The 19335-nt window shown below is 45.5% G+C and overlaps 2 protein-coding genes across 2 annotated transcripts in view; both read right to left on the bottom strand.

The window, feature by feature from the left end:
• Positions 1–19335, bottom strand: part of UBAC2 (UBA domain containing 2) — a 170822-nt gene that overhangs the window by 10146 nt on the left and 141341 nt on the right. Inside the window, exon 8 of the mRNA XM_052650151.1 lies at positions 6361–6483. Within this exon, the coding sequence (XP_052506111.1) occupies positions 6361–6483 (123 nt within the window). The remainder of the gene's footprint in view (positions 1–6360; positions 6484–19335) is intronic.
• On the bottom strand, positions 4736–5556 carry LOC128057683 (60S ribosomal protein L7). The gene has a single exon (XM_052650154.1). The coding sequence runs from the start codon at positions 5541–5543 to the stop codon at positions 4797–4799; it is 747 nt and encodes a 248-aa protein (XP_052506114.1). The 5' UTR covers positions 5544–5556; the 3' UTR covers positions 4736–4796.

Here is a 19335-nt window from a genome sequence, read left to right as displayed (position 1 = left end):
CACTTATCTCTGTATTTCAAGAACCCAGCCCAGGGTTAGAGCAGGCGGAGCAGACAGCTGATAACTGCTGGCTGACTAGAAGGGAGGAAATAAACGGACGGAGGAGAGGAAGTCAGTATTTGTCAAGTCCACATTCATCCTACTGTCATTAAGTCCCAGCACTGACTCCGTGAGTCTAACTGCCCCGTCTGACTTCATCTGTGCATCCCATTAAGTATGAAGCCAAGAGTCCCCTTCTAAGCTTGGGGAAGGCTCAAGAGAGGCAAACTTGGGAATTATTTCCCCCTTTTCATTAAAAAAAGAAAAAAAAAAGAGACCAATAATGATAAAATGTCATTATTTGTTAATTTTGAGTTTGGGGGTAATATAAAAAATCCTTGGTTAAGAAGAAAAAAAAAATCTAAAAGCAAGAGAAATGCAATAATGAATAGACTTATTTTTAAGATAGTAGGGTTTGGGGTGACATCTGGAATGGGTGAACTGACTGTGAAGAACTGAAAATCCAGAAACTTAACAGCAAAAGTAGAAAAACTGGCAAATATTTCTACAGTCCTACGTCAGACTGTTATTAGACTTGATGAGGGATGCACATTCTTTCTTAGACTATTCTTTGTTTTCATAATAGATGGACTATATTTCCTATCTCAAATATCTCTCACTAAAATTCCTAAGGTTTTTGATCACATCAGAAAAAAAATCATTTCCCTTTTTCTTGGTTTAGAAAAATTACTGTTTCTTAATGCATTAAAATCACATGACTCTGATATTTAAATAAAGAAAATTCTTGTCATTGTTCAGCTGCTAAGCTGTGTCTGACTCTTCGTGACCCCATGGACTGCATGCAGCCCACCAGGCTACGCTGTCCTTCACTGTAAATAAAGAAAATACAGCACATCCAATTGAAAAATTAAGCATAAAAAGGTTTTGTTAATTCCAACTATCTTAATGTTACTAACAAATAATATTTATATAGTGTTCAGTTCAATTCAGTTCAGTTCAGTTTAATCACTCCGTCATGTCTAACTCTTTGCGACTCCATGAACTGCAGCACCCCAGGCCTCCCTGTCCATCACCAACTTCTGGAGTTTACCCAAACTCATGGTGATGCCATCCAACCATCTCATCCTCTGTCGTCCCCTTCTCCTCCTGCCCTCAATCTTTCCCAGCATCAGGGTCTTTTCCAATGAGTCAGTTCTTTGCATCAGGTGGCCAAAGTATTGGAGTTTCAGCTTCAACATCAGTTCAATGAACACTCAAGACTGATCTCCCTTAGGATGGACTGGTTGGATCTCCTTGCAATCCAAGGGACTCTCAAGAGTCTTCTCCAACACCACAGTTCAAAAGCATCAATTCTTTGGTGCTCAGCTTTCTTTATAGTTCAATTCTCACATCCGTACATGACTACTGGAAAAACCATAGCCTTGACTAGACGGACGCTGGTGACAAAGTAATGTCTCTGCTTTTTAATATGCTGTCTAGGTTGGTCATAACTTTATTTCCAGGGAGTAAGCGTCTTTTAATTTCATGGCACAATCACCATGTGCAGTGATTTGGGAGCCCAAGAAAACAAAGTCTGTCACTGTTTCCACTGTTTCTCCATCTATTTGCCATGAAGTGATGGGACCAGATGCCGCGATCTTAGTTTTCTGAATGTTGGGCTTTAAGCCAACTTTTTCACTCTCCTCTTTCACTTTCATCATGAGGCTCTTTAGTTCTTCTTCACTTTCTGCCATAAGGCTGGTGTCATCTGCATATCTGAGGTTATTGATATTTCTCCCAGCAATCTTGATTCCAGCTTTGCTTCATCCAGCCCAGCGTTTCTCATGATGTACTCTGCATAGAAGTTAAATAAGCAGGGTGACAATATACAGCCTTGACGTACTCCTTTTCCTATTTGGAACCAGTCTGTTGTTCCATGTACAGTTCTAACTGTTGCTTCCTGACCTGCATACAGGTTTCTCAAGAGACAGGTCAGGTGGTCTGGTATTCCCATCTCTTTCAGAATTTTCCACAGATTGTTGTGATTCACACAGCCAAAGGCTTTGGCATAGTCAATAAAGCAGAAATAGATGTTTTTCTGGAACTCTCGCTTTTTCAATGATCCAGCGGATGTTGGCAATTTGATCTCTGGTTCCTCTGCCTTTTCTAAAACCAGCTTGAACATCTGGAAGTTCACGGTTCACGTATTGCTGAAGCTTGGCTTGGAGAATTTTGAGCATTACTTTACTAGCATGTGAGATGAGTGCAACTGTGCAGTAGTTTGAGCATTCTTTAGCATTGCCTTTCTTTGGGATTAGAATGAAAACTGACCTTTTCCAGTCCTGTGGCCACTGCTGAGTTTTCCAAATTTGCTGGCATATTGAGTGCAGCACTTTCACAGCGTCATCTTTTAGGATTTGAAATAGTTCAACTGGAATTCCATCAGCTCCACTAGCTTTGTTCGTAGTGATGCTTTCTAAGGCCCACTTGACTTCACATTCCAAGATGTCTGGCTCTAGGTGAGTGATCACACCATCGTGATTATATGGGTCGTGAAGATCTTTTTTGTACAGTTCTTCCGTGTATTCTTGCTGCCTCTTCTTAATATCTTCTGCTTCTGTTAGGTCTATACCATTTCTGTCCTTTATTGAGCCCATCTTTGCATGAAATGTTCCCTTGGTATCTCTAATTTTCTTGAAGAGATCTCTAGTCTTTCCCATTCTATTGTTTTCCTCTATTTCTTTGCACCGACGAAGGCTTTCTTATCTCTCCTTAGTATTCTTTGGAACTCTGCATTCAAATGGGTATATCTTTCCTTTTCTCCTCTGCTTTTGGCTTCTCTTCTTTTCACAGCTATCTGTAAGGCCTCCTCAGACAGTCATTTTGCTTTTTTACATTTCTTTTTCTTGGGGATGGTCTTGATCCCTGTCTCCTGTACAATGTCACGAACCTCCGTCCATAGTTCATCAGGCACTCTTTCTATCAGATCTAGTCCCTTAAATCTATTTCTCACTTCCACTGTATAATCATAAGGGATTTTATTTAAGTCATGCCTGAATGGTCTAGTGGTTTTCCCCACTTGCTTCAATTTAAGTCTGAATTTGGCAATAAGGAGTTCATGATCTGAGCCACAGTCAGCTCCTGGTCTTGTTTTTGCTGACTGTATAGAGCTTCTCCATCTTTGGCTGCAAAGAATACAATCAATCTGATTTCGGTGTTGACCATCTGGTGATGTCCATGTGTAGAGTCCTTCTCTTGTGTTGTTCGAAGAGGGTGTTTGCTATGGCCAGTGTGTTCTCTTGGCAGAACTCTCTTAGCCACCTTCCAGCTAACCCAGAGATCATACGGAAGGTACACTTGTAAATGTTACTCTAAGTGTCTCGAGACAAGGGCAGCATCTTTCTTCTCTTTTACAGTCTCTCGAGCACCTACCACAAAAACTACTGAGCATCTACATAAATAATGCCAGAGGGGGGGACTCTGTGTCTTAATGTGGGACCGTCTTTAAGAGCATTTAAGGATAATCAAGAAACAAAAGAGAAAATTCGGAAAAATATGAACAAATAAGGAAGTTTATGTTAAAAACAACCTCTCAAAAAAAAAAAAAAAAACAACCTCTCGTGTATTTACATCTTTTCATAACAGAGTCAAGAAGAAGCAAATGGTATTTTAAACTGATAGCGACGAACACATTAACCTCACTCTTGTCATTCTGTGGGAGGATCAAGGACAATGATTCATTAAAAAAAAAACACAACGCTAAGACTTCAATTACACACATTCACCTTGTTATCACTTTTTGACACTTTTTCCCCCCCAAATGTCAAAACTAAGAACTATTTCCCCTATAAACACTTTCTATCGTTAACGGCTCCTCTGAGAGGGATGTGAGCTGGGTTCTATCAAGAAGACAGTAATACAACAGAACTTTATTTCTCTTCACCTGAATTCGAGTACTGGTTTATTTTTCAATCAGTTATCTTAAATATTTCACAAATGCCAAGTTGCCTGGCTTTAGCTTCTAATCATGGGGCTAACATTTTTCTAGTAATTCGTCAATGGAGGTGGAAGAGAACTATGGCGCCTTCATGCATCTCTCAACCCTAACGAGTAGCTCAAAGGATGAGTCTGAGCTGAGAAGTTAAGGGCGAGGGGCTAGGTCAACTCGTCAGGCACATTCAGCTGGTTTCTTTCACTTGTCGTGGCCTCACCCAGAGGGACCTGTGGAGGTTCTGCCCAAGAGCCCCTCTTGAGTTCCAGAAAAAGCCAGGATATGGGCAGTTCTGCCACAGATGCTGAGGGCCTTGGGTCAGACCAGTGTTTGCTGGCTCTGGGGACTGGGGGTGGAGGAGGGCATGGTGCGACCCGCTATGAAATGCTGACCTTGGACTGCTTTGTTGAGAAAAAAGAGATGTTCGAAAGAACGAAATTTAAAAGGGTTGTTACTGAAATGCTCTAAATTGACTTTTATAGATTTTCAAAAACTTCCCAGTGTGAAGTAATCACAAACTTCAAGGAAAATTTCAAGAAGAGCACTAAGAACCTGATCACTCTTCCACCCAGATTCACCAATTATTACTTTGCTGCAGTTGCTTTCTGTCCACATGCACACACACACACACACTCTCTCTCTCTCTCCCACTTATTTTCCCTGAGCCACCTGAGATGGAGCCACATATATCCTGCCCCTATTTCCTTGTCTGCTCTAATCTACAATGCATGCGTGCTAAGCCGCTTCAGTGGGCGACTCTTTTTTTTTTTTCAATTTGTTTCAATTGTTTATTAACCAGAACACAAAAATAATCCTGGTAGATACCTTAGTTCATCCTTCTAATAAGCCTGTTGATCTGGTCTTCCCTGTTGCCAGCATCTCCACCTTCTACAAAATGGGTGGTCTTTTTCTTCATTCCACCTCGTGGAGAAGACAATTTAAAGGGCCACAGGAAGTTGTTTGCTTCTTTGAAACGTTTTCCAACGGTATAGATCTCATGAATCAGATCCTCCATGCAGATGATTCCATATTTCCCAAGAGATCGAGCAATCAATGCATTGTCTGTCAGGGCAATTCGCTTTTTGTTGATTTTGCCATAACCACGCTTGTAGATCAATTCATTTACAGACTTCAGATTTGGGTACCCCCATGCAATGTATGGCTCCACAATTCTCAGCATATTAATTGATGCCTTGTTGAGCTTCACAAAGGTGCCGTTGAAGATCTGCCGGAGGCGAAGGAGCTGCAGCACCTTTCGAACCTTTGGGCTCACACCGTTGATACCTCTGATCCTGATGACAAACGCCAATTTGGGTTCCGCAGGTACATAGAAGTTGCCGGCTTTTCGTGCCATCCTAGCCATTCGAATTTCAGTTCTGTACATCTGCCTGTATTCCTTGTGGTAATGCTTAGCTTTTTCATAGATAAGCTTCCTCCTTGCCTTTCGAAGCATCTTTTGGGCAAACTTCTTTCTCAGTCGCTTGATCTTAAGCTCTGCGAAATTCTTCCGCTTTTTCTTAAGGGTTTCTGGCACAGCAGGAACCTTCTTTTTCTTCTCTTCTGCAACCTCCATGGTTCCAGCCGGGAAAGAGGCAGTGGGCGACTCTTCAGTGTCCGACTCTTGCGACCCCATGGACTGTAGCCCTCCAGGTGCCTCTGTCCCTGGGATTCTCCAGGCATTTCCTTCTCCGGGGATCTGCCCGACCCAGGGAACGTAGCCAAGTCTCTTATGTCTCTTGCACTGGCAGGTGGGTTCTTTACCACTAGCACCACCTGGGAAGCCTACACACAACAGAATTTCAGAATTGCTGTATTCGTACCCATGAGGAGTTTGAGCTTTGTTTGCAGTTTTTCTTTCTTTCTTTTTTTTTTTTTAGGCAGAGGACATATTATGTTCACAAGCAACTGAAATTAATTTTCCCCCTTTCTTATATCATTCCCTTAAGATACAGTTGGAACATTTACTTCAGTTGCCTTGTAGTTTTATGGCTGTCCCCAGTGTTGATTTGCTTTTTGAACCTGTAAAACATTTACCTGATTCCTAAAGTTAAAACCATACAGACAGAGAAGCTCCTGGACCGTCCGCTTCCTTCTCTCCGAGCCCTTGCAGTGAACCATGTTCAGCAGTTGTATACATATGAAATGTTATACACTTAAAAATAAGCAATCGCAATGCATTTTTTTTTTGAAATTATATCCTCCTCAAAGTCATAAGACCCAGAGAAGTCAATGACAGGGCCCAAATGTCTAAAATGGGTATAGCTGGCAGTTTACCTGGTATCAAGATCTCTATTTATCAATATACGTTTGAATTCTTTCAAGTCCTGTTCACCAAAACTGCCGCGGGTGTGAAGCCTGGATTTAGGGCAAGTACTGGGTGGTTACATTACCTGCTCCTCTGAAACCTCTAGAGGTGGGGACGCTGGTTGTTCAGCTCGCTGACCATCCTGATAGTTAACGTTTCTTCGCTGACGCAGAGGAGGGAAAAGACGGTTCCAGTTGATCATTCCTCCCTAGAAAGATCATCGCATAGAGATCAGAAACGGAGGCAAGGAAGCCTTGTAACGCTTGGCACAGCCTTCTCCAGTGACACAGTCACAGCTGCAGACTGGAGGTAAGATGTCAGATGGATGTGCTGTGCACAAGCGGTAAGGGCCCTGCAGCCCTTCCATCAACAGGCTGCAATTGGCAGCCTGCAGGAGATGTGCAGAGAGAAACGGAGGGGGTGGGTGCTGCCAAAGGGACTTGTGCCCTCTGACTGTGGAAGGTGGTGGAAGACGCATGCAGTCACTCCTAACCTCAGCCCCACGGTGTCCCCACCGATGCCGTCCCGACTCCGCTGGGCTCTGGAGAAGCCGCAAGGAGGCCAACTCGGGGCGCGCAACCAGAGACCTGGAGCTTCCTTCAGCAGCTCTTTAAAATGCTGCTCCTCCCTCTTCTTGTTCTTTTTTAAAATTTAAGTAAATTCCGAGCAAGGTCAGCACAGAGAGAGAGACTGCAGGTGGAGATAAACCCCAGGTTGGGGGACAGGCCTGAGAATGTAAAGGTAAATCCTCCACAGGGGGACAAGCAGTTCAGGCTTGTCTTCCGTGTGGCTTTCTGGATAACTTAACATTGATGGCGAGGTCACTTCTTGCCTTTTCTATGTCATCAGTAAACAAAAGCCACAATAGGAAGAAAAAAAAGTATGCACCTCATGCTGCTTTTAAAAAAATGGATTTTTTTTTACCCATATGCCAACTTTTTAATTGATCAACTTCAATCTGTTTCTAGATGTCTTCTGGTTCTGGAAGATTTAGAGACTAAGAAAACCTAAAATTTTTCCTACTATAAATACTTGTGGATAAAATTTTAAAAATATTTCAAAAGCAGAGCTGAACACAAAGGGGAGACAGAGCCCCTAGGGTGGCAGAATTCTACGCGCTGTGGAAACCAGTGCAGTAAAGAAGCAGGGACAGGTATGAGGGTGGGCACACTCTGCTAACTCAGACCCACCTGGGCACTGGCACCTATCTGGGTTCAGGAGCGGAGGCCTCGGGTCTGAAAGTGGCTACGACTCTACGCAACAATGTGGTGAAATCTCTCAACGTAATACTGAGTAAAACAAACACAAAAGTACATCTGTATGACTCCCTTTATACGCTAACTTTTCTGTATGTTATACTTTAATAGAACATTACAAGAAGAAATAGAAAACTTGACAAGACTTTTAGCCATTAGTGTCACTGAAATAATACTTAAGGATCTACCTACTAAAAATCTACAGGTGAAGTCCATGAAAATTTTAAGACCCGCTGTCTTATACAAATTGTTCTAGAGAAGAGAAAAGGAAAAGAGCCCTCCATCTAATTTTCTGAGGCTATGCAACGCTGTTTCCAAAATCAGAGAAGGCTATCATAAAACAGCCCACTTTAAATTTATGGACAAGTACAATAATCCTAGATAAAATATCAACAAACTCAATCCAACAATGTTAAAAAAGTACCATCTTATCCAATAAGATATATCAGAAATCTTAGAAAATATAGCAATGTAATTCACACATTAACAAATTAAAAGAGAAAAACCAAATGCTCACTCAACAGATATAATTTGATAAAACTGGATGAAGAGGCAAGAATGCCTATTACCACCTCTTGCATTCAACACAAGTCACTGCGTCATGAAGACAGACCAACCAATTGTGAAAGAAACTGCAGCAGGATGGAAGGGAAGAAACAAAACTGTCATTCACACAGGATGACCATCTTACCTAGAACATGAGGACTAACAAGACGGAATACAAGACACAAAAATACCAGTAACATCCCTTGCCCGCGATCACTGAGAAAATGTAACTGCAAAAACTTCCTATTTACAAAGAATAACAGAAACTATTTAGGTACTCAGGAGGGCTTCCCTGGTGACTCAGATGGTAAAGAGTCTGCCTGCAACACAAGAGACGTGGGTTTGATCTCTGAGTCGGGAAGATCCCCTGAAGGAAATGGCAACCCACTTCAGTATTCTTGTCTGGGAAATCCTACGGACAGAGGAATCTGGTGGTCCATGGGGTCGCAAAGAGTCAGACATGACTGAGCAGCTAACAGCTCTCACACTCACTCATAGGTCCGTACGAATTAAATCTAACAGATCTGCAAGTCTCTATGAAAACTGGTAAGCTTGATTGAAGGGTATGGGTGGAAAGACAGTCCATTCCTGCCTGACAAGGCTCAAAACTGGCATCTTTCCACACTCTGCCAATTCCAGAGTGTAGCAGAGATGGTGGGCTGACTCTCAATATCCACATTCTTATTAAAAATAAGATTTCTTTTGGTGACACAGTTACTACAACACATTCTCAGCGTCCCCCGGTGGACTCAGTTGGGCCTATGGTTCGCAAGCAAGAAGGCATGCGGGACCCCGAGAGGGGGCCTTCAAGGGAGGGACGCAGCCCTCCTCAGTGCCTCCTCCTCCTTCCTGGCCCCACGCTGAGGACAGGGCAGCAGCAAGAGAAGAGGAGACCGGGGGCGGCAACCGCTCCCGACAGTTTGGGGCTGTTAACATCTGATTTGTTTCACACGAGACAGACCCACACCTTGCTTAGGTTTCTGTGATTTCATGCTGCTGCTACATGCAGCTAAAGCTGTGTGTGTGTGTGTGTGTGTGTGTGTGTGCGCGCGTGCATGCGTGCGTGTGTGTTGTGTGTTTTGATGGAACGAGACAGCCTGAAATTAAGGGTCAAAACTAGACCTGAATAGTTTCAAGAAGTATAAAGGAGGACTTTTATCTACCAGTTACTAGGACTTACTGTCAGACAACAAGAATTAAAGTAGGATGGCATGAGCACGTGATGGGTGAGCAGTGCAAAGAAACAGGCTGAGAAATCAGAAGTAAACATGGCCACTTAGCACATGATGGAGGGGGCCCTGGAAGCCAGCAGGAGAGACACCACTTAGTGAACAGTACTGGGACAACGGGTAAAAGACATGGAAAAAGACAGAATTAGACCTCACGCCACATACAAAGTAAGATTAGTTTAAAATAAACCCCACAGATTAAAGATTTAAATCTGGCAAGCTAGGCTGTTACTAAACATTTTAGAAGAAATAAGAGATATTCTTTATGTTGCTGGGATGGGAAAGGATTTCTAAAACCAAAATATGAAGCATAAATCACACAAAAAAAGGGTTGCTAACAATTACAACAAATAAGAACTCTGTGTGATTAAAAACAATAGAGCTAGAAGACAAAGTATAGATTAAGAGAAGACATGTGTAACATATAACTGACAAAACAGTATGCAGAATATGTAAAGAATCAATGAGAAAAAATAAATAACACAAGAAAAGCGTGGAGAATGCATGAGAAAAGTGGAGAATGCATATGAAAAAACAATTTACAGAAGAGGAAACCCTGAATCAATAAACATAAGAAAAGCTGTTCAACCTCACTAGCATGGGAAATGCAAATTAAAACAGCACTAAGTCATTTCATAACTGTAAGACTGGCAAAAATAAAATGTCTAACAATACCAAGGATGGGGTGATGCGAAGGAAATGGGAATTCTATAGTGTTGATGAGAGTTTACACTGGCACAAACATTTCAGAGAACAATGTGTCAAGATCCAGTAAAACTGAGGATATTCTATAGTCTAGCAATTTTATCTCCAGGAAGCTATGAGTGCCTCAAGGGGCATTTAGAAGGATATTCTCTGAAGCACCGATTATAATATTAAGTAAGAAAGCGTAAAAAAATTCAACTGTCCCTAAGTAGGGAAATAAACCAGTGAGTGGTTCCATTTTATAAAAGACTATAAAAGACAGCCTTCTGAATGGGAGAAAATAATAGCAAATGAAGCAACTGACAAACAACTAATCTCAAAAATATACAAGCAACTTATGCAGCTCAATTCCAGAAAAATAAACGACCCAATCAAAAAATGGGCCAAAGAACTAAATAGACATTTCTCCAAAGAAGACATATGGATGGCTAACAAACACATGAAAAGATGCTCAACATCACTCATTATCAGAGAAATGCAAATCAAGACCACAATGAGGTACCATTTCACACCAGTCAGAATGGCTGTGATCCAAAAGTCTACAAGCAACAAATGCTGGAGAGGGTGTGGAGAAAAGGGAACCCTCCTACACTGTTGGTGGGAATGCAAACTAGTACAGTCACTATGGAGAACAGTGTGGAGATTCCTTAAAAAATTGCAAATAGAACTGCCTTATGACCCAGCAATCCCACTGCTGGGCATACACACCGAGGAAACCAGAACTGAAAGAGACACATGTACCCCAATGTTCACTGCAGCACTGTTTGTAATAGCCAGGACATGGAAACAACCTAGATGTCCACCAGCAGATGAATGGATAAGAAAGCTGTGGTACATATACACAATGGAGTATTACTCAGCCATTAAAAAGAATACATTTGAATCAGTTCTAATGAGATGGATGAAACTGGAGCCGGTTATACAGAGTGAAGTAAGCCAGAAAGAAAAACACCAATACAGTATACTAACACATATATATGGAATTTAGAAAGATGGTAATGATGACCCTGTATGCAAGACAGCAAAAGAGGCACAGATGTATAGAATGGACTTTGGACTCTGAGGGAGAGGGAGAGGGTGGGATGATTTGGGAGAATGGCACTGAAACATGTATACGATCATGTAAGAAACGAATTGCCAGTCTATGTTCGATACAGGATATAGGATGCTTGGGGCTGGTGCACAGGGATGATCCAGAGAGATGATATGGGGTGGGAGGTGGGAGGGTGGTTCAGGATTGGGAACTCATGTACATCCGTGGTAGATTCATGTCAATGTATGGCAAAACCAATACAGTATTGTAAAGTAAAATAAAGTAAAATTTAAAAAAAAGACTATTACATGTGCAGCTAGAATAAATGAACTAGATCTAATGGATACATCTCAAAAATACAATGTTGAATGAACAAAGAAAGCTACATAAGAATATGTGTATATAAAACTATTTACATAAATTTTAAAATGTTTAGAATAATTCTGTGTAACCTATTTTATGGATATATATGTATGTGTACACACACACACACACACACACACACACGTGGTGATTCTGCCCCCAACACCCAGGGACTATTTGGGGGCAGATGTCTGGAGGCATTTTTGGTCATCTTAGAGGGTGGGGAGGAGTCTGGGGAGAGGGTGGTGGGTGCTGTTGGTTTTTAGGAAGCAGAGGCCACGCCTGCTACTGCTGCTGCTGCTAAGTCGCTTCAGTCGTGTCCGACTCTGTGTGACCCCATAGATGGCAGCCCACCAGGCTCCCCCGTCCCTGGGATTCTCCAGGCAAGAACACTGGAGTGGGGTGCCATTGCCTTCTCTGACAGCTGCTACTAAGCACCCTCTAACGCACAGGACAGACCCCACAACAAAGGACGGCCTGGACTGAAAGGCCCACAGTGTCCTGGCTGAGAAGCCCTGATATACACACAGGTGGCGAAGATACAAATACACGCAGGCAGTGGACACAGTCAAAGGCAGACACACAAGACACCTGCTTCAGGACAGGACAGTGGGAAGAGGGGGTGAGCCTTTGGGTGAATCTGTAACATTTTATTCTTCAAAGGGAGTGAGAGTGAAAGAATAAGCAAAGCAAAACAAAACAAAAAACCAACAACAAAAAACACAACTAAACTCCAAGCTGTGATAGAAAAAAGTGCTTAAAAAGCAGAAAGTTACAGGAGCTCTAGGTTCTGGGGTGTTTTGACACCGGCCTGCTCTTTCTGTAGGTTCAACGTGAGCCTCTGCAAACAGGAAACACTTCCTTTACTTTGTCTTCTTCAAAAGCAATAACCACATACTCAAAAGAGGAAGGAGGAAACAGCTTGCATTTTGAAGAGCCATATTATGTTATTACTTGGTAAGGAGATTTTCAAATAAAGTCAAAGTTCTTCTGAAAACAAGCAAACAACTGATTTTCCAACTGAGAGCAGCAAAGGATTGTTCATGTTGTATCATGTGGAAGTTACGTGGACTAGAACTCTCTCTCTCAAGGTCTTGGCTGGTTTCAGAGGGGACTGCCAGGCAGGCCATGTCTACACCGAGAAGCCCGGTCAGAAGAGTCCCCCAGGGGCCCCGGGGGGCACTCGCAGCTTCCACGGGAGACACGAATAAGGTGCATGGTCTGGTCCTTGTTGCCACGCAGCTCCTGATCTCCCCAGGGAAAGGAAGATATCCAGAAAGGGAAAAGTCAGAACCAGGCAAGGAGGTCCAGGAAGGAAGCCACGAGGCATCAAAGGGTGGAGCCAAACCTCGGGGGTGAAACTTCAAAGAGGGTGGGGGCTTTTAGCCGAGTTTTAAAGGTTGAGTGTGGTTTCAACCATGGAGAGGATAGCCAGGCATTTTGTCAGGCTGTTCAAAGACAGGGGACTGAGAATGCATTTATTCCTACTTCAAGGGCCCCAACAATGCTCTGGAGTAATGACGGAGGGACGAAAGAGTAGAGGAGGCTGAGTGACTGAGAGCAGTCTCTAGAGCCAGAATACCCGGGTTCGAATCCCAGCTCTGCAATTATCACGTGACCTTAGTGAAAGTGAACTGAGGTCGCTCAGTTGTGTCTGACTCTTTTCGACCCCATGGACTGTAGCCTGCCAGGCTCCTCTGTCCATGGGATTTTCCAGGCAAGAATACTGGAGTGGGTTGCCATTTCCTTCTCCAGGGGATCTTCCTAACCCAGGGATTGAACCCGAGTCTCCCGCATTGTAGGCAGACGCCCTACCGTCTGAACCACCAGGGAAGTACATGTAACCTGAGGCTTTAGTTAGGAAACAACTTTGAACTTCAGTTTTCTCATCTGTAATATGCAAATAACAACTACACTCACCTCATAAGGATATGAGAAATAATGAGTTTGTACATGTAAAGCATTTAAAACAGAGCCTGAAAAACGTCTAAAAGCATATTACGTATATATTTAGCTATTATTACTGTCTGATACTTGTATGGTGTCTTACAGGGTTATTTTTCATCTTCCCAGCTCAACTACAGGACCCTGGAGAGCTGCACTGGGGGTGAGATTTGCATCAAAGCCCCCAGGTGGCGGGCACGACTCTCAGCTCAGTGCAGCCTGAAGCTGGTTCTCCAGCCAAGGGAGAGATGGAAGTTACAGAGCAGGTATAAATGAATGTGATGGTTTAGAACAATGAAGTCTTTCCAAAGGCATCCTTATCTTATTTTAAAAGGTTGGTCACTGGGGGCTGGGAAAGCACCCTTTATGCTCTGTCTTGGTGATCTGAAAGCCTGTATCAGATGCTAGGCTCTGAACTGTAAAGCAGGTGGGGGCCTCTCCACGGTGGCTGCCTGTGGACTGTGTCAGGAGCATGCTGGGGTGGGTTATGGGTTCATCAGGACAGAGTGACAGGACTGCTCAGTGACACTGAGAGGCGGCACCTGTACAGGAACCACCCGCCCTGCTGTGGCCCATGGCTGTCCAGTGGCCTCCACATCGCGGCACACACAGAGGGCTGTACGGGTGTGACACACAGGACAGAGGTAGCCCCCACACCTGGCCTGGCAGCTTCGGGCCCTTCCTGCTGCCCTGTGCGCTGAAGGGATCACTACCTCAGCCCACCTGTGACTGGGACCCAGGGGTCGGGAAGTCCTGCCGCAGACTCTTGAGGAAACACTGCACGTTTAATGCGAGCAGTTCATGGTGGAGTTCAGACACAGGGAAGGCCAGAGTACTTCAGGTGGCTCGGTTACAGTGAAATCAGCGGAATCACAGTGCCTGCTCAAGCACCGCTAAGAACCTGAGCCACAAAGCTGGAAAGAGAGCTCAGACGGCGTCCCCGCCTTCCAGAAACTCCCTGTCTGGTATTCTATCCATTAAATTGCTTTTCCCTCTTCATCCAGGTTACCCGGAAAACCCTCTGCTTGGTCAGCGGTGCCTCCATCGCTCTCCACACCCTCCTGGGACACTGGACCCCCCCCCCCCCCCCCCATGCCCCTCTGGCTTCTGGAGAATCACACTTTCTTGGTCTTTTGAGCCTCTGGTCACTCCCTGAGTGCCCCTGAGAGCCGCTGCCTCCAGTCTGTGTCCTTAACACGCTGGCTGGTGTCCCTAAGGTCCTGTTAGGATCATTCCTCCTCTCCATATCTGTCCCCAGGGGCTCGTGGGTCCCCAGGGCTTTAGTTTCCACGCGTCTGGTGGAGACTCCTACCCCGCCCCCCCGCCCCCATCCAGGTGCTGCCCCCTGGAGCCACACAGCCAGATCGCCCAACACGTCCCCTCAGAGGCTCCAGAGACATGTAAGATGGAGCACGTCCCAGACAAAACTCGTCATCGGTCCCGTATCTCTTCCCGTGTCCCCGCTCCTGGGGAATGACACGGATGTCCATCCACAGCACAAGCCAGCTCACCAGCTCTGTGAACTGTTAAGTCCCGAGTCCTTTGGAATCCGTCTGTTTCTCTCAACTCTGACTCCCGCCATCCCATTTTAGATCACTGTCAAGGGTGACCTTCTGAGAGAGAAATCTCATCATGCCATCTCTCCACTTAAAAACCCTTCAGTGGTTCCCACTGCCTTTCTATCAATCTTAAAATACTTTTTTCTTCATTGATAGCAATCACAAACCCACTACTTGCTAAAACATTTTTATGAAAAAAAACAAACCATTTTCCAAAACAAAGACCATTAGTTACTGAGAAGAATGTCATTATTTTCTATTTTTGGAAATCTCTTTTATGTCTGGCTTAATGGAAGATAGCTAGATTCTCGCATCTCCGTCTACAGTCAATTCTGCTACAAGCTACTCTGGCTTCTGAAGTATATAAAAATATCTAGCCATATGGAGATACAGAGCTAGACAAAAAATTAGAGTATATTAACAGGCTTCTCTGTAGATATGCTTTGATACTCGTCAAGCTCCTATTGGTTTCAGGATACAGTTCTGGTTTCTCACTAGGGCTTGCCAGCCTCCTGTTGACCACCCCAGTGGTTTTCCTCACCACGCTGGCCTCAGTCTAGACACCTGCCCAGGAGGCTTCTCTAATCCCCAGGGTGAGCTAGTCTGGGGTGAGTTGCTCCCTCACGCACCTTGCCAAGGACAGCCCTTGGGACGATACACTTTAATTCTCTGCCAGGAATCTTCCCAGCAGGTGACAAGATGCCATGAAGGCTGAGACTGTCCTTCTTATCTCTGTATTAATAGACCCAGCCTTGCCTGCCACCCAGCATATCCAACTACTTAAGAAATATTCACTGAATGAATAAGGCAGTGGACAAATATACAGCAAAGCATATTGCTGAGTGAAGCTCTAGGCGGTTTTCCTTGGCAAAGAAGGAACAGTGAGTTGTAATACGGGGCCCTAAGTGTTGGGGTGACCAGGGTGGGAGGGGCTGAGGCTGGGAGGTCCAGAGAGAGAGTGGAGCACATCACATGGCCGATAGGACCTTTAATGGCAGGAGGCACCATCTCCCTCTAACATGGGAACCAGCAGTTTTCAAAGAACTGCGGCTGGGGAGCTGCGATGGTGCCAGGAAGCTGGAGCTAGGAGCTCCTCACGGGAGGGGTGTTTATAAAGCGCTGACGGCTGCCCTGTACACATCGCAGGCTGCTGCTCACGGTGTAAATACGAGTAGGGTTGGCTTCATTCCCGTACCTTCTATGTGCAGAGCACTGCACTGGGGCCAGGTAAAGAGGGCTGTGACACACCAAGAAGTGACTAATTTCCTATGGCCCAGAGAGCGCTTAGCTGAGGTGGCAAAACAAAGGCACGGCAGAAACTGAACAGGAGGCACTGGGGATGCGGCACGTAGTGACTGCGGGCAATGTGAGAGGCCTCCTGTTAGACTGAGCGCCAGGGGCTGCCGTCATCAGCACTAGCTTCATGGCAAAACCCGGAAACAAACCCCATCAGAGCCCCACACCCAGAAACTAGCCATACATCTATCCATCATGTAGATGAAAGATGGAAGGACAATCACAGGGCTGAGAACGAGCCCGATCACATCTTTGGGAAGCAATTCCTGGGTCATGCCTAGGAATACGACCAGGAGAAGCATGTGGGAGATGGAGGCGGACACGGCGCATGAAGCACCCCATCGTCACGTTTGCACAGATGCCAGAAGTGGTCCCAACAGTGGCGCTCTGCACTGCCGGGCACAAGCAGCCTTAGCAGGTGCTTGGAGGCAATTGTGGACTAGAGGGAAACCAGGGGGTGGCTTGAACACAGTCCCAGGTTAATTTGACAGCTCTCAGTTTTCTTTGGGGTTTATCTGACAGCCAGTTTTGGGGGCTCAGACACTTTACATCAACCACCCTTCTCAGCAAAACACAAGGCAGCTTCCACAGCAGTGAGATCTGAGACAGGGCTCTCTGACGGCCTGATGCCCTCTGCCATGGTCCCCCCTGCTCCTTCTTGTCCTGGTTGGCCGGAGCTCTGGGGGCCACTCCGTTGCTGGGTGGGGGTGCCCGGGCCACGGGTGTGGTCTGAACACTGGACTGGGGAGGCAGCGAGGAGCGGGGTGAGGAGGCGCCCAGAGTCCACAATTAGGAAGCAATGCTGCAGCCCAGGCCACTGTGCTCCCTGCGAGGGGCGCTCCGGCTGGTGTGTGTACCACCTGACGTGCGTCCCGAGCCCTGTGTGTCTCAGATGGTGTGTCTCGTGAGAGGCCGGGGCTTCCCATCACCGCTGATCTTAAATTCTAACAGGCAGAGGAAAGGACCCAGGAGACAAGGGCAGCTGGCTTCAGATGACCCTGAGGTCAAGGGCTCCCCACCCTGAGGGGCAAGGAGCTGGGGTGGTACTGGGGATCCCAGGTACTGCCATGCCTGGGGTGGGGTGGGGGTGCTCACATTTCCCCAAGGCTGGCTGACCCTCCTCTAACAGGGACCCTCTCTTCCGTGAAGCGTCAGGATCAAAGGTTTTCCCGCCTTCTGCGGGGAGGTTTGGTTTTGATCTTGGCATTGAACGGGAACGCGCGCTTTCTTGTGAGGAGGAAGTGGTGGTGAGGGTATGAGCAGCCCAGGCTGGGGCCACCTGGTGCAGGAAGAGGACACCTCTCTCTCACTTGAAGGCGTCTGTACTATCTTCACTTGATTCACTAGCACATGCGTGTGAAGACTGAACACAAGAACTGCACAGCACAAGGCACAGCTTCCTTGAAAATATGAAGGAAAGGGCATCTTTGGGCACTGGGATGACACATTTCCACATTTCACCTTTTGTTTACAATTTGTTTTGCTCTTTTTTTTTTTTCCTTTTGCTCCTTAACCTTAGCTCTACACAGAAATTGTTAGATAAAAGTAAAAATTAAGTTTACTTCTGGTACTTGTTACCAGTAAGTGTCTGGACAGAAGAAGAGGTGAAATTTGTTATTAAAACTGAGATTGGGGATGACTCAGTGTTTCCCCTCTTTTCACCTCTCCTTCCCCCCGAGCGGTCACTCATCTTCACCCTTTGGCAATCACCTGTCACCCCCTTACCCGTCCTCCGACCAGCACCGGGCCAGGGCGGACAGCATCTCCTGAGAGCCTGGCAACCCTTTTGGACTCAACTCTCTTCCCTGTACATCAAATCCAGCCCACTCTCAAGTACCACCTGTATTTCCTTTCAAGGGGGTCTGCCACTGTGTACATCTTTGCTGTCATCCTCTGTGATTAAACCAACAGACTCAGATGACATCACTGCCTTGGTTTACTGAGCTTCACAGATATTCTACTTGGTACATATTGAAGGTCTGTGGCAACACTGCACTGAGCGTATCCATCTGTGACATTTTCCAGCAGCATTTCCTCACTCTGGGCCTGTGCATCACTATTTGCTATGGTGATCTGTGATCGGTGACCTGTGATGCTACTGCTGTAATTGTTTCAGGGTGCCATGCATGCTGCTGTCTTATTTTAAGAAATTGCCACACCCATCCCAACCTTCAGCAAACACCACCCTGATGACTCGTCAGCAGCCTTCAGCATTGAGGCAAGACCCTCAGCCAGCATAAAGATTATGACTCCTGGAAGGCTCAGATGATGCCTAGTATTTTTTTACCAATAATGTATTTTTTTGATTAAGGTATGTACATTTTTAAGGACATAATACTATTGCATATTCAACAGACTACAGTATAGTATAAACATAAGTTTTATATGCACTGGGAAATCAGAAATTCATGGGACTCGCTTTATTGCAACACCTGCTTTCATGTGGTCTGGAGCCGAACCTGCAGCATCTCCAGGTGTGACCATATTGTCCCCGACCAACCTGTACACCACGGCAGGTGAACTGCGCCTATACGGCCTTTTACAATGCCACCACCGCAACTGAGGATCTTAATTACATGCGAAATCACATCTCAATTGCTCTGTCCTGTTTTGCAGGTCGTCCAAAACCAGTCTCATCCTAATTACTTCTCATCTCTTCCCTGCAAGTTCCTTCCATTTACCAGGCCCTCACTCACTGAGACAGCATCTGCCCCAATTGTGCCTGTTACCTAAAATGCCCTCCCCCTGCCCTCCACCCCTCTGCCACCCTACCAGTGTGCACAAGGCCTGGTTTTTGTTTTCCGTCTGTAACTAGCTTCTTCCTTGACTGTCCAAATCCTTACTGGTCTCCCCATGGCTGAACGTCTAGAGAATTCAGTCAAGCAGCCGGTCTGAGAGGACGAGACCACCTGAAGGTCTAGGGTGCCTCATGTGTACAACAGGAAATTGGACTAGATGATTCTTAAACTAATCACTCCGAGTTGCCTCTTCCAAATCAGTATCTCACCTCCCTGGTGGCTCAGATGGTAAACAATATGACTGCAATGCGGGAGACCCGGGTTCCTTCCCTTACAAAGAATGTCTTGAAAGCCAGGCAGTTCTCTCTCAAATACAGGTTTTCCCCGTTGC

The sequence above is a fragment of the Budorcas taxicolor genome, chromosome 12 (assembly GCF_023091745.1).
Source record: "Budorcas taxicolor isolate Tak-1 chromosome 12, Takin1.1, whole genome shotgun sequence".
Lineage (NCBI taxonomy): Eukaryota > Metazoa > Chordata > Mammalia > Artiodactyla > Bovidae > Budorcas > Budorcas taxicolor.
Note: the sequence above shows the minus strand (reverse complement) of the source record. Positions and strands in the feature narration are given on the sequence as shown.

Bases quoted from the DNA above. Each gene is read 5' to 3' on its own strand.
- LOC128057683 (XM_052650154.1), bottom strand. From the start codon at position 5,543: ATGGAGGTTGCAGAAGAGAAGAAAAAGAAGGTTCCTGCTGTGCCAGAA.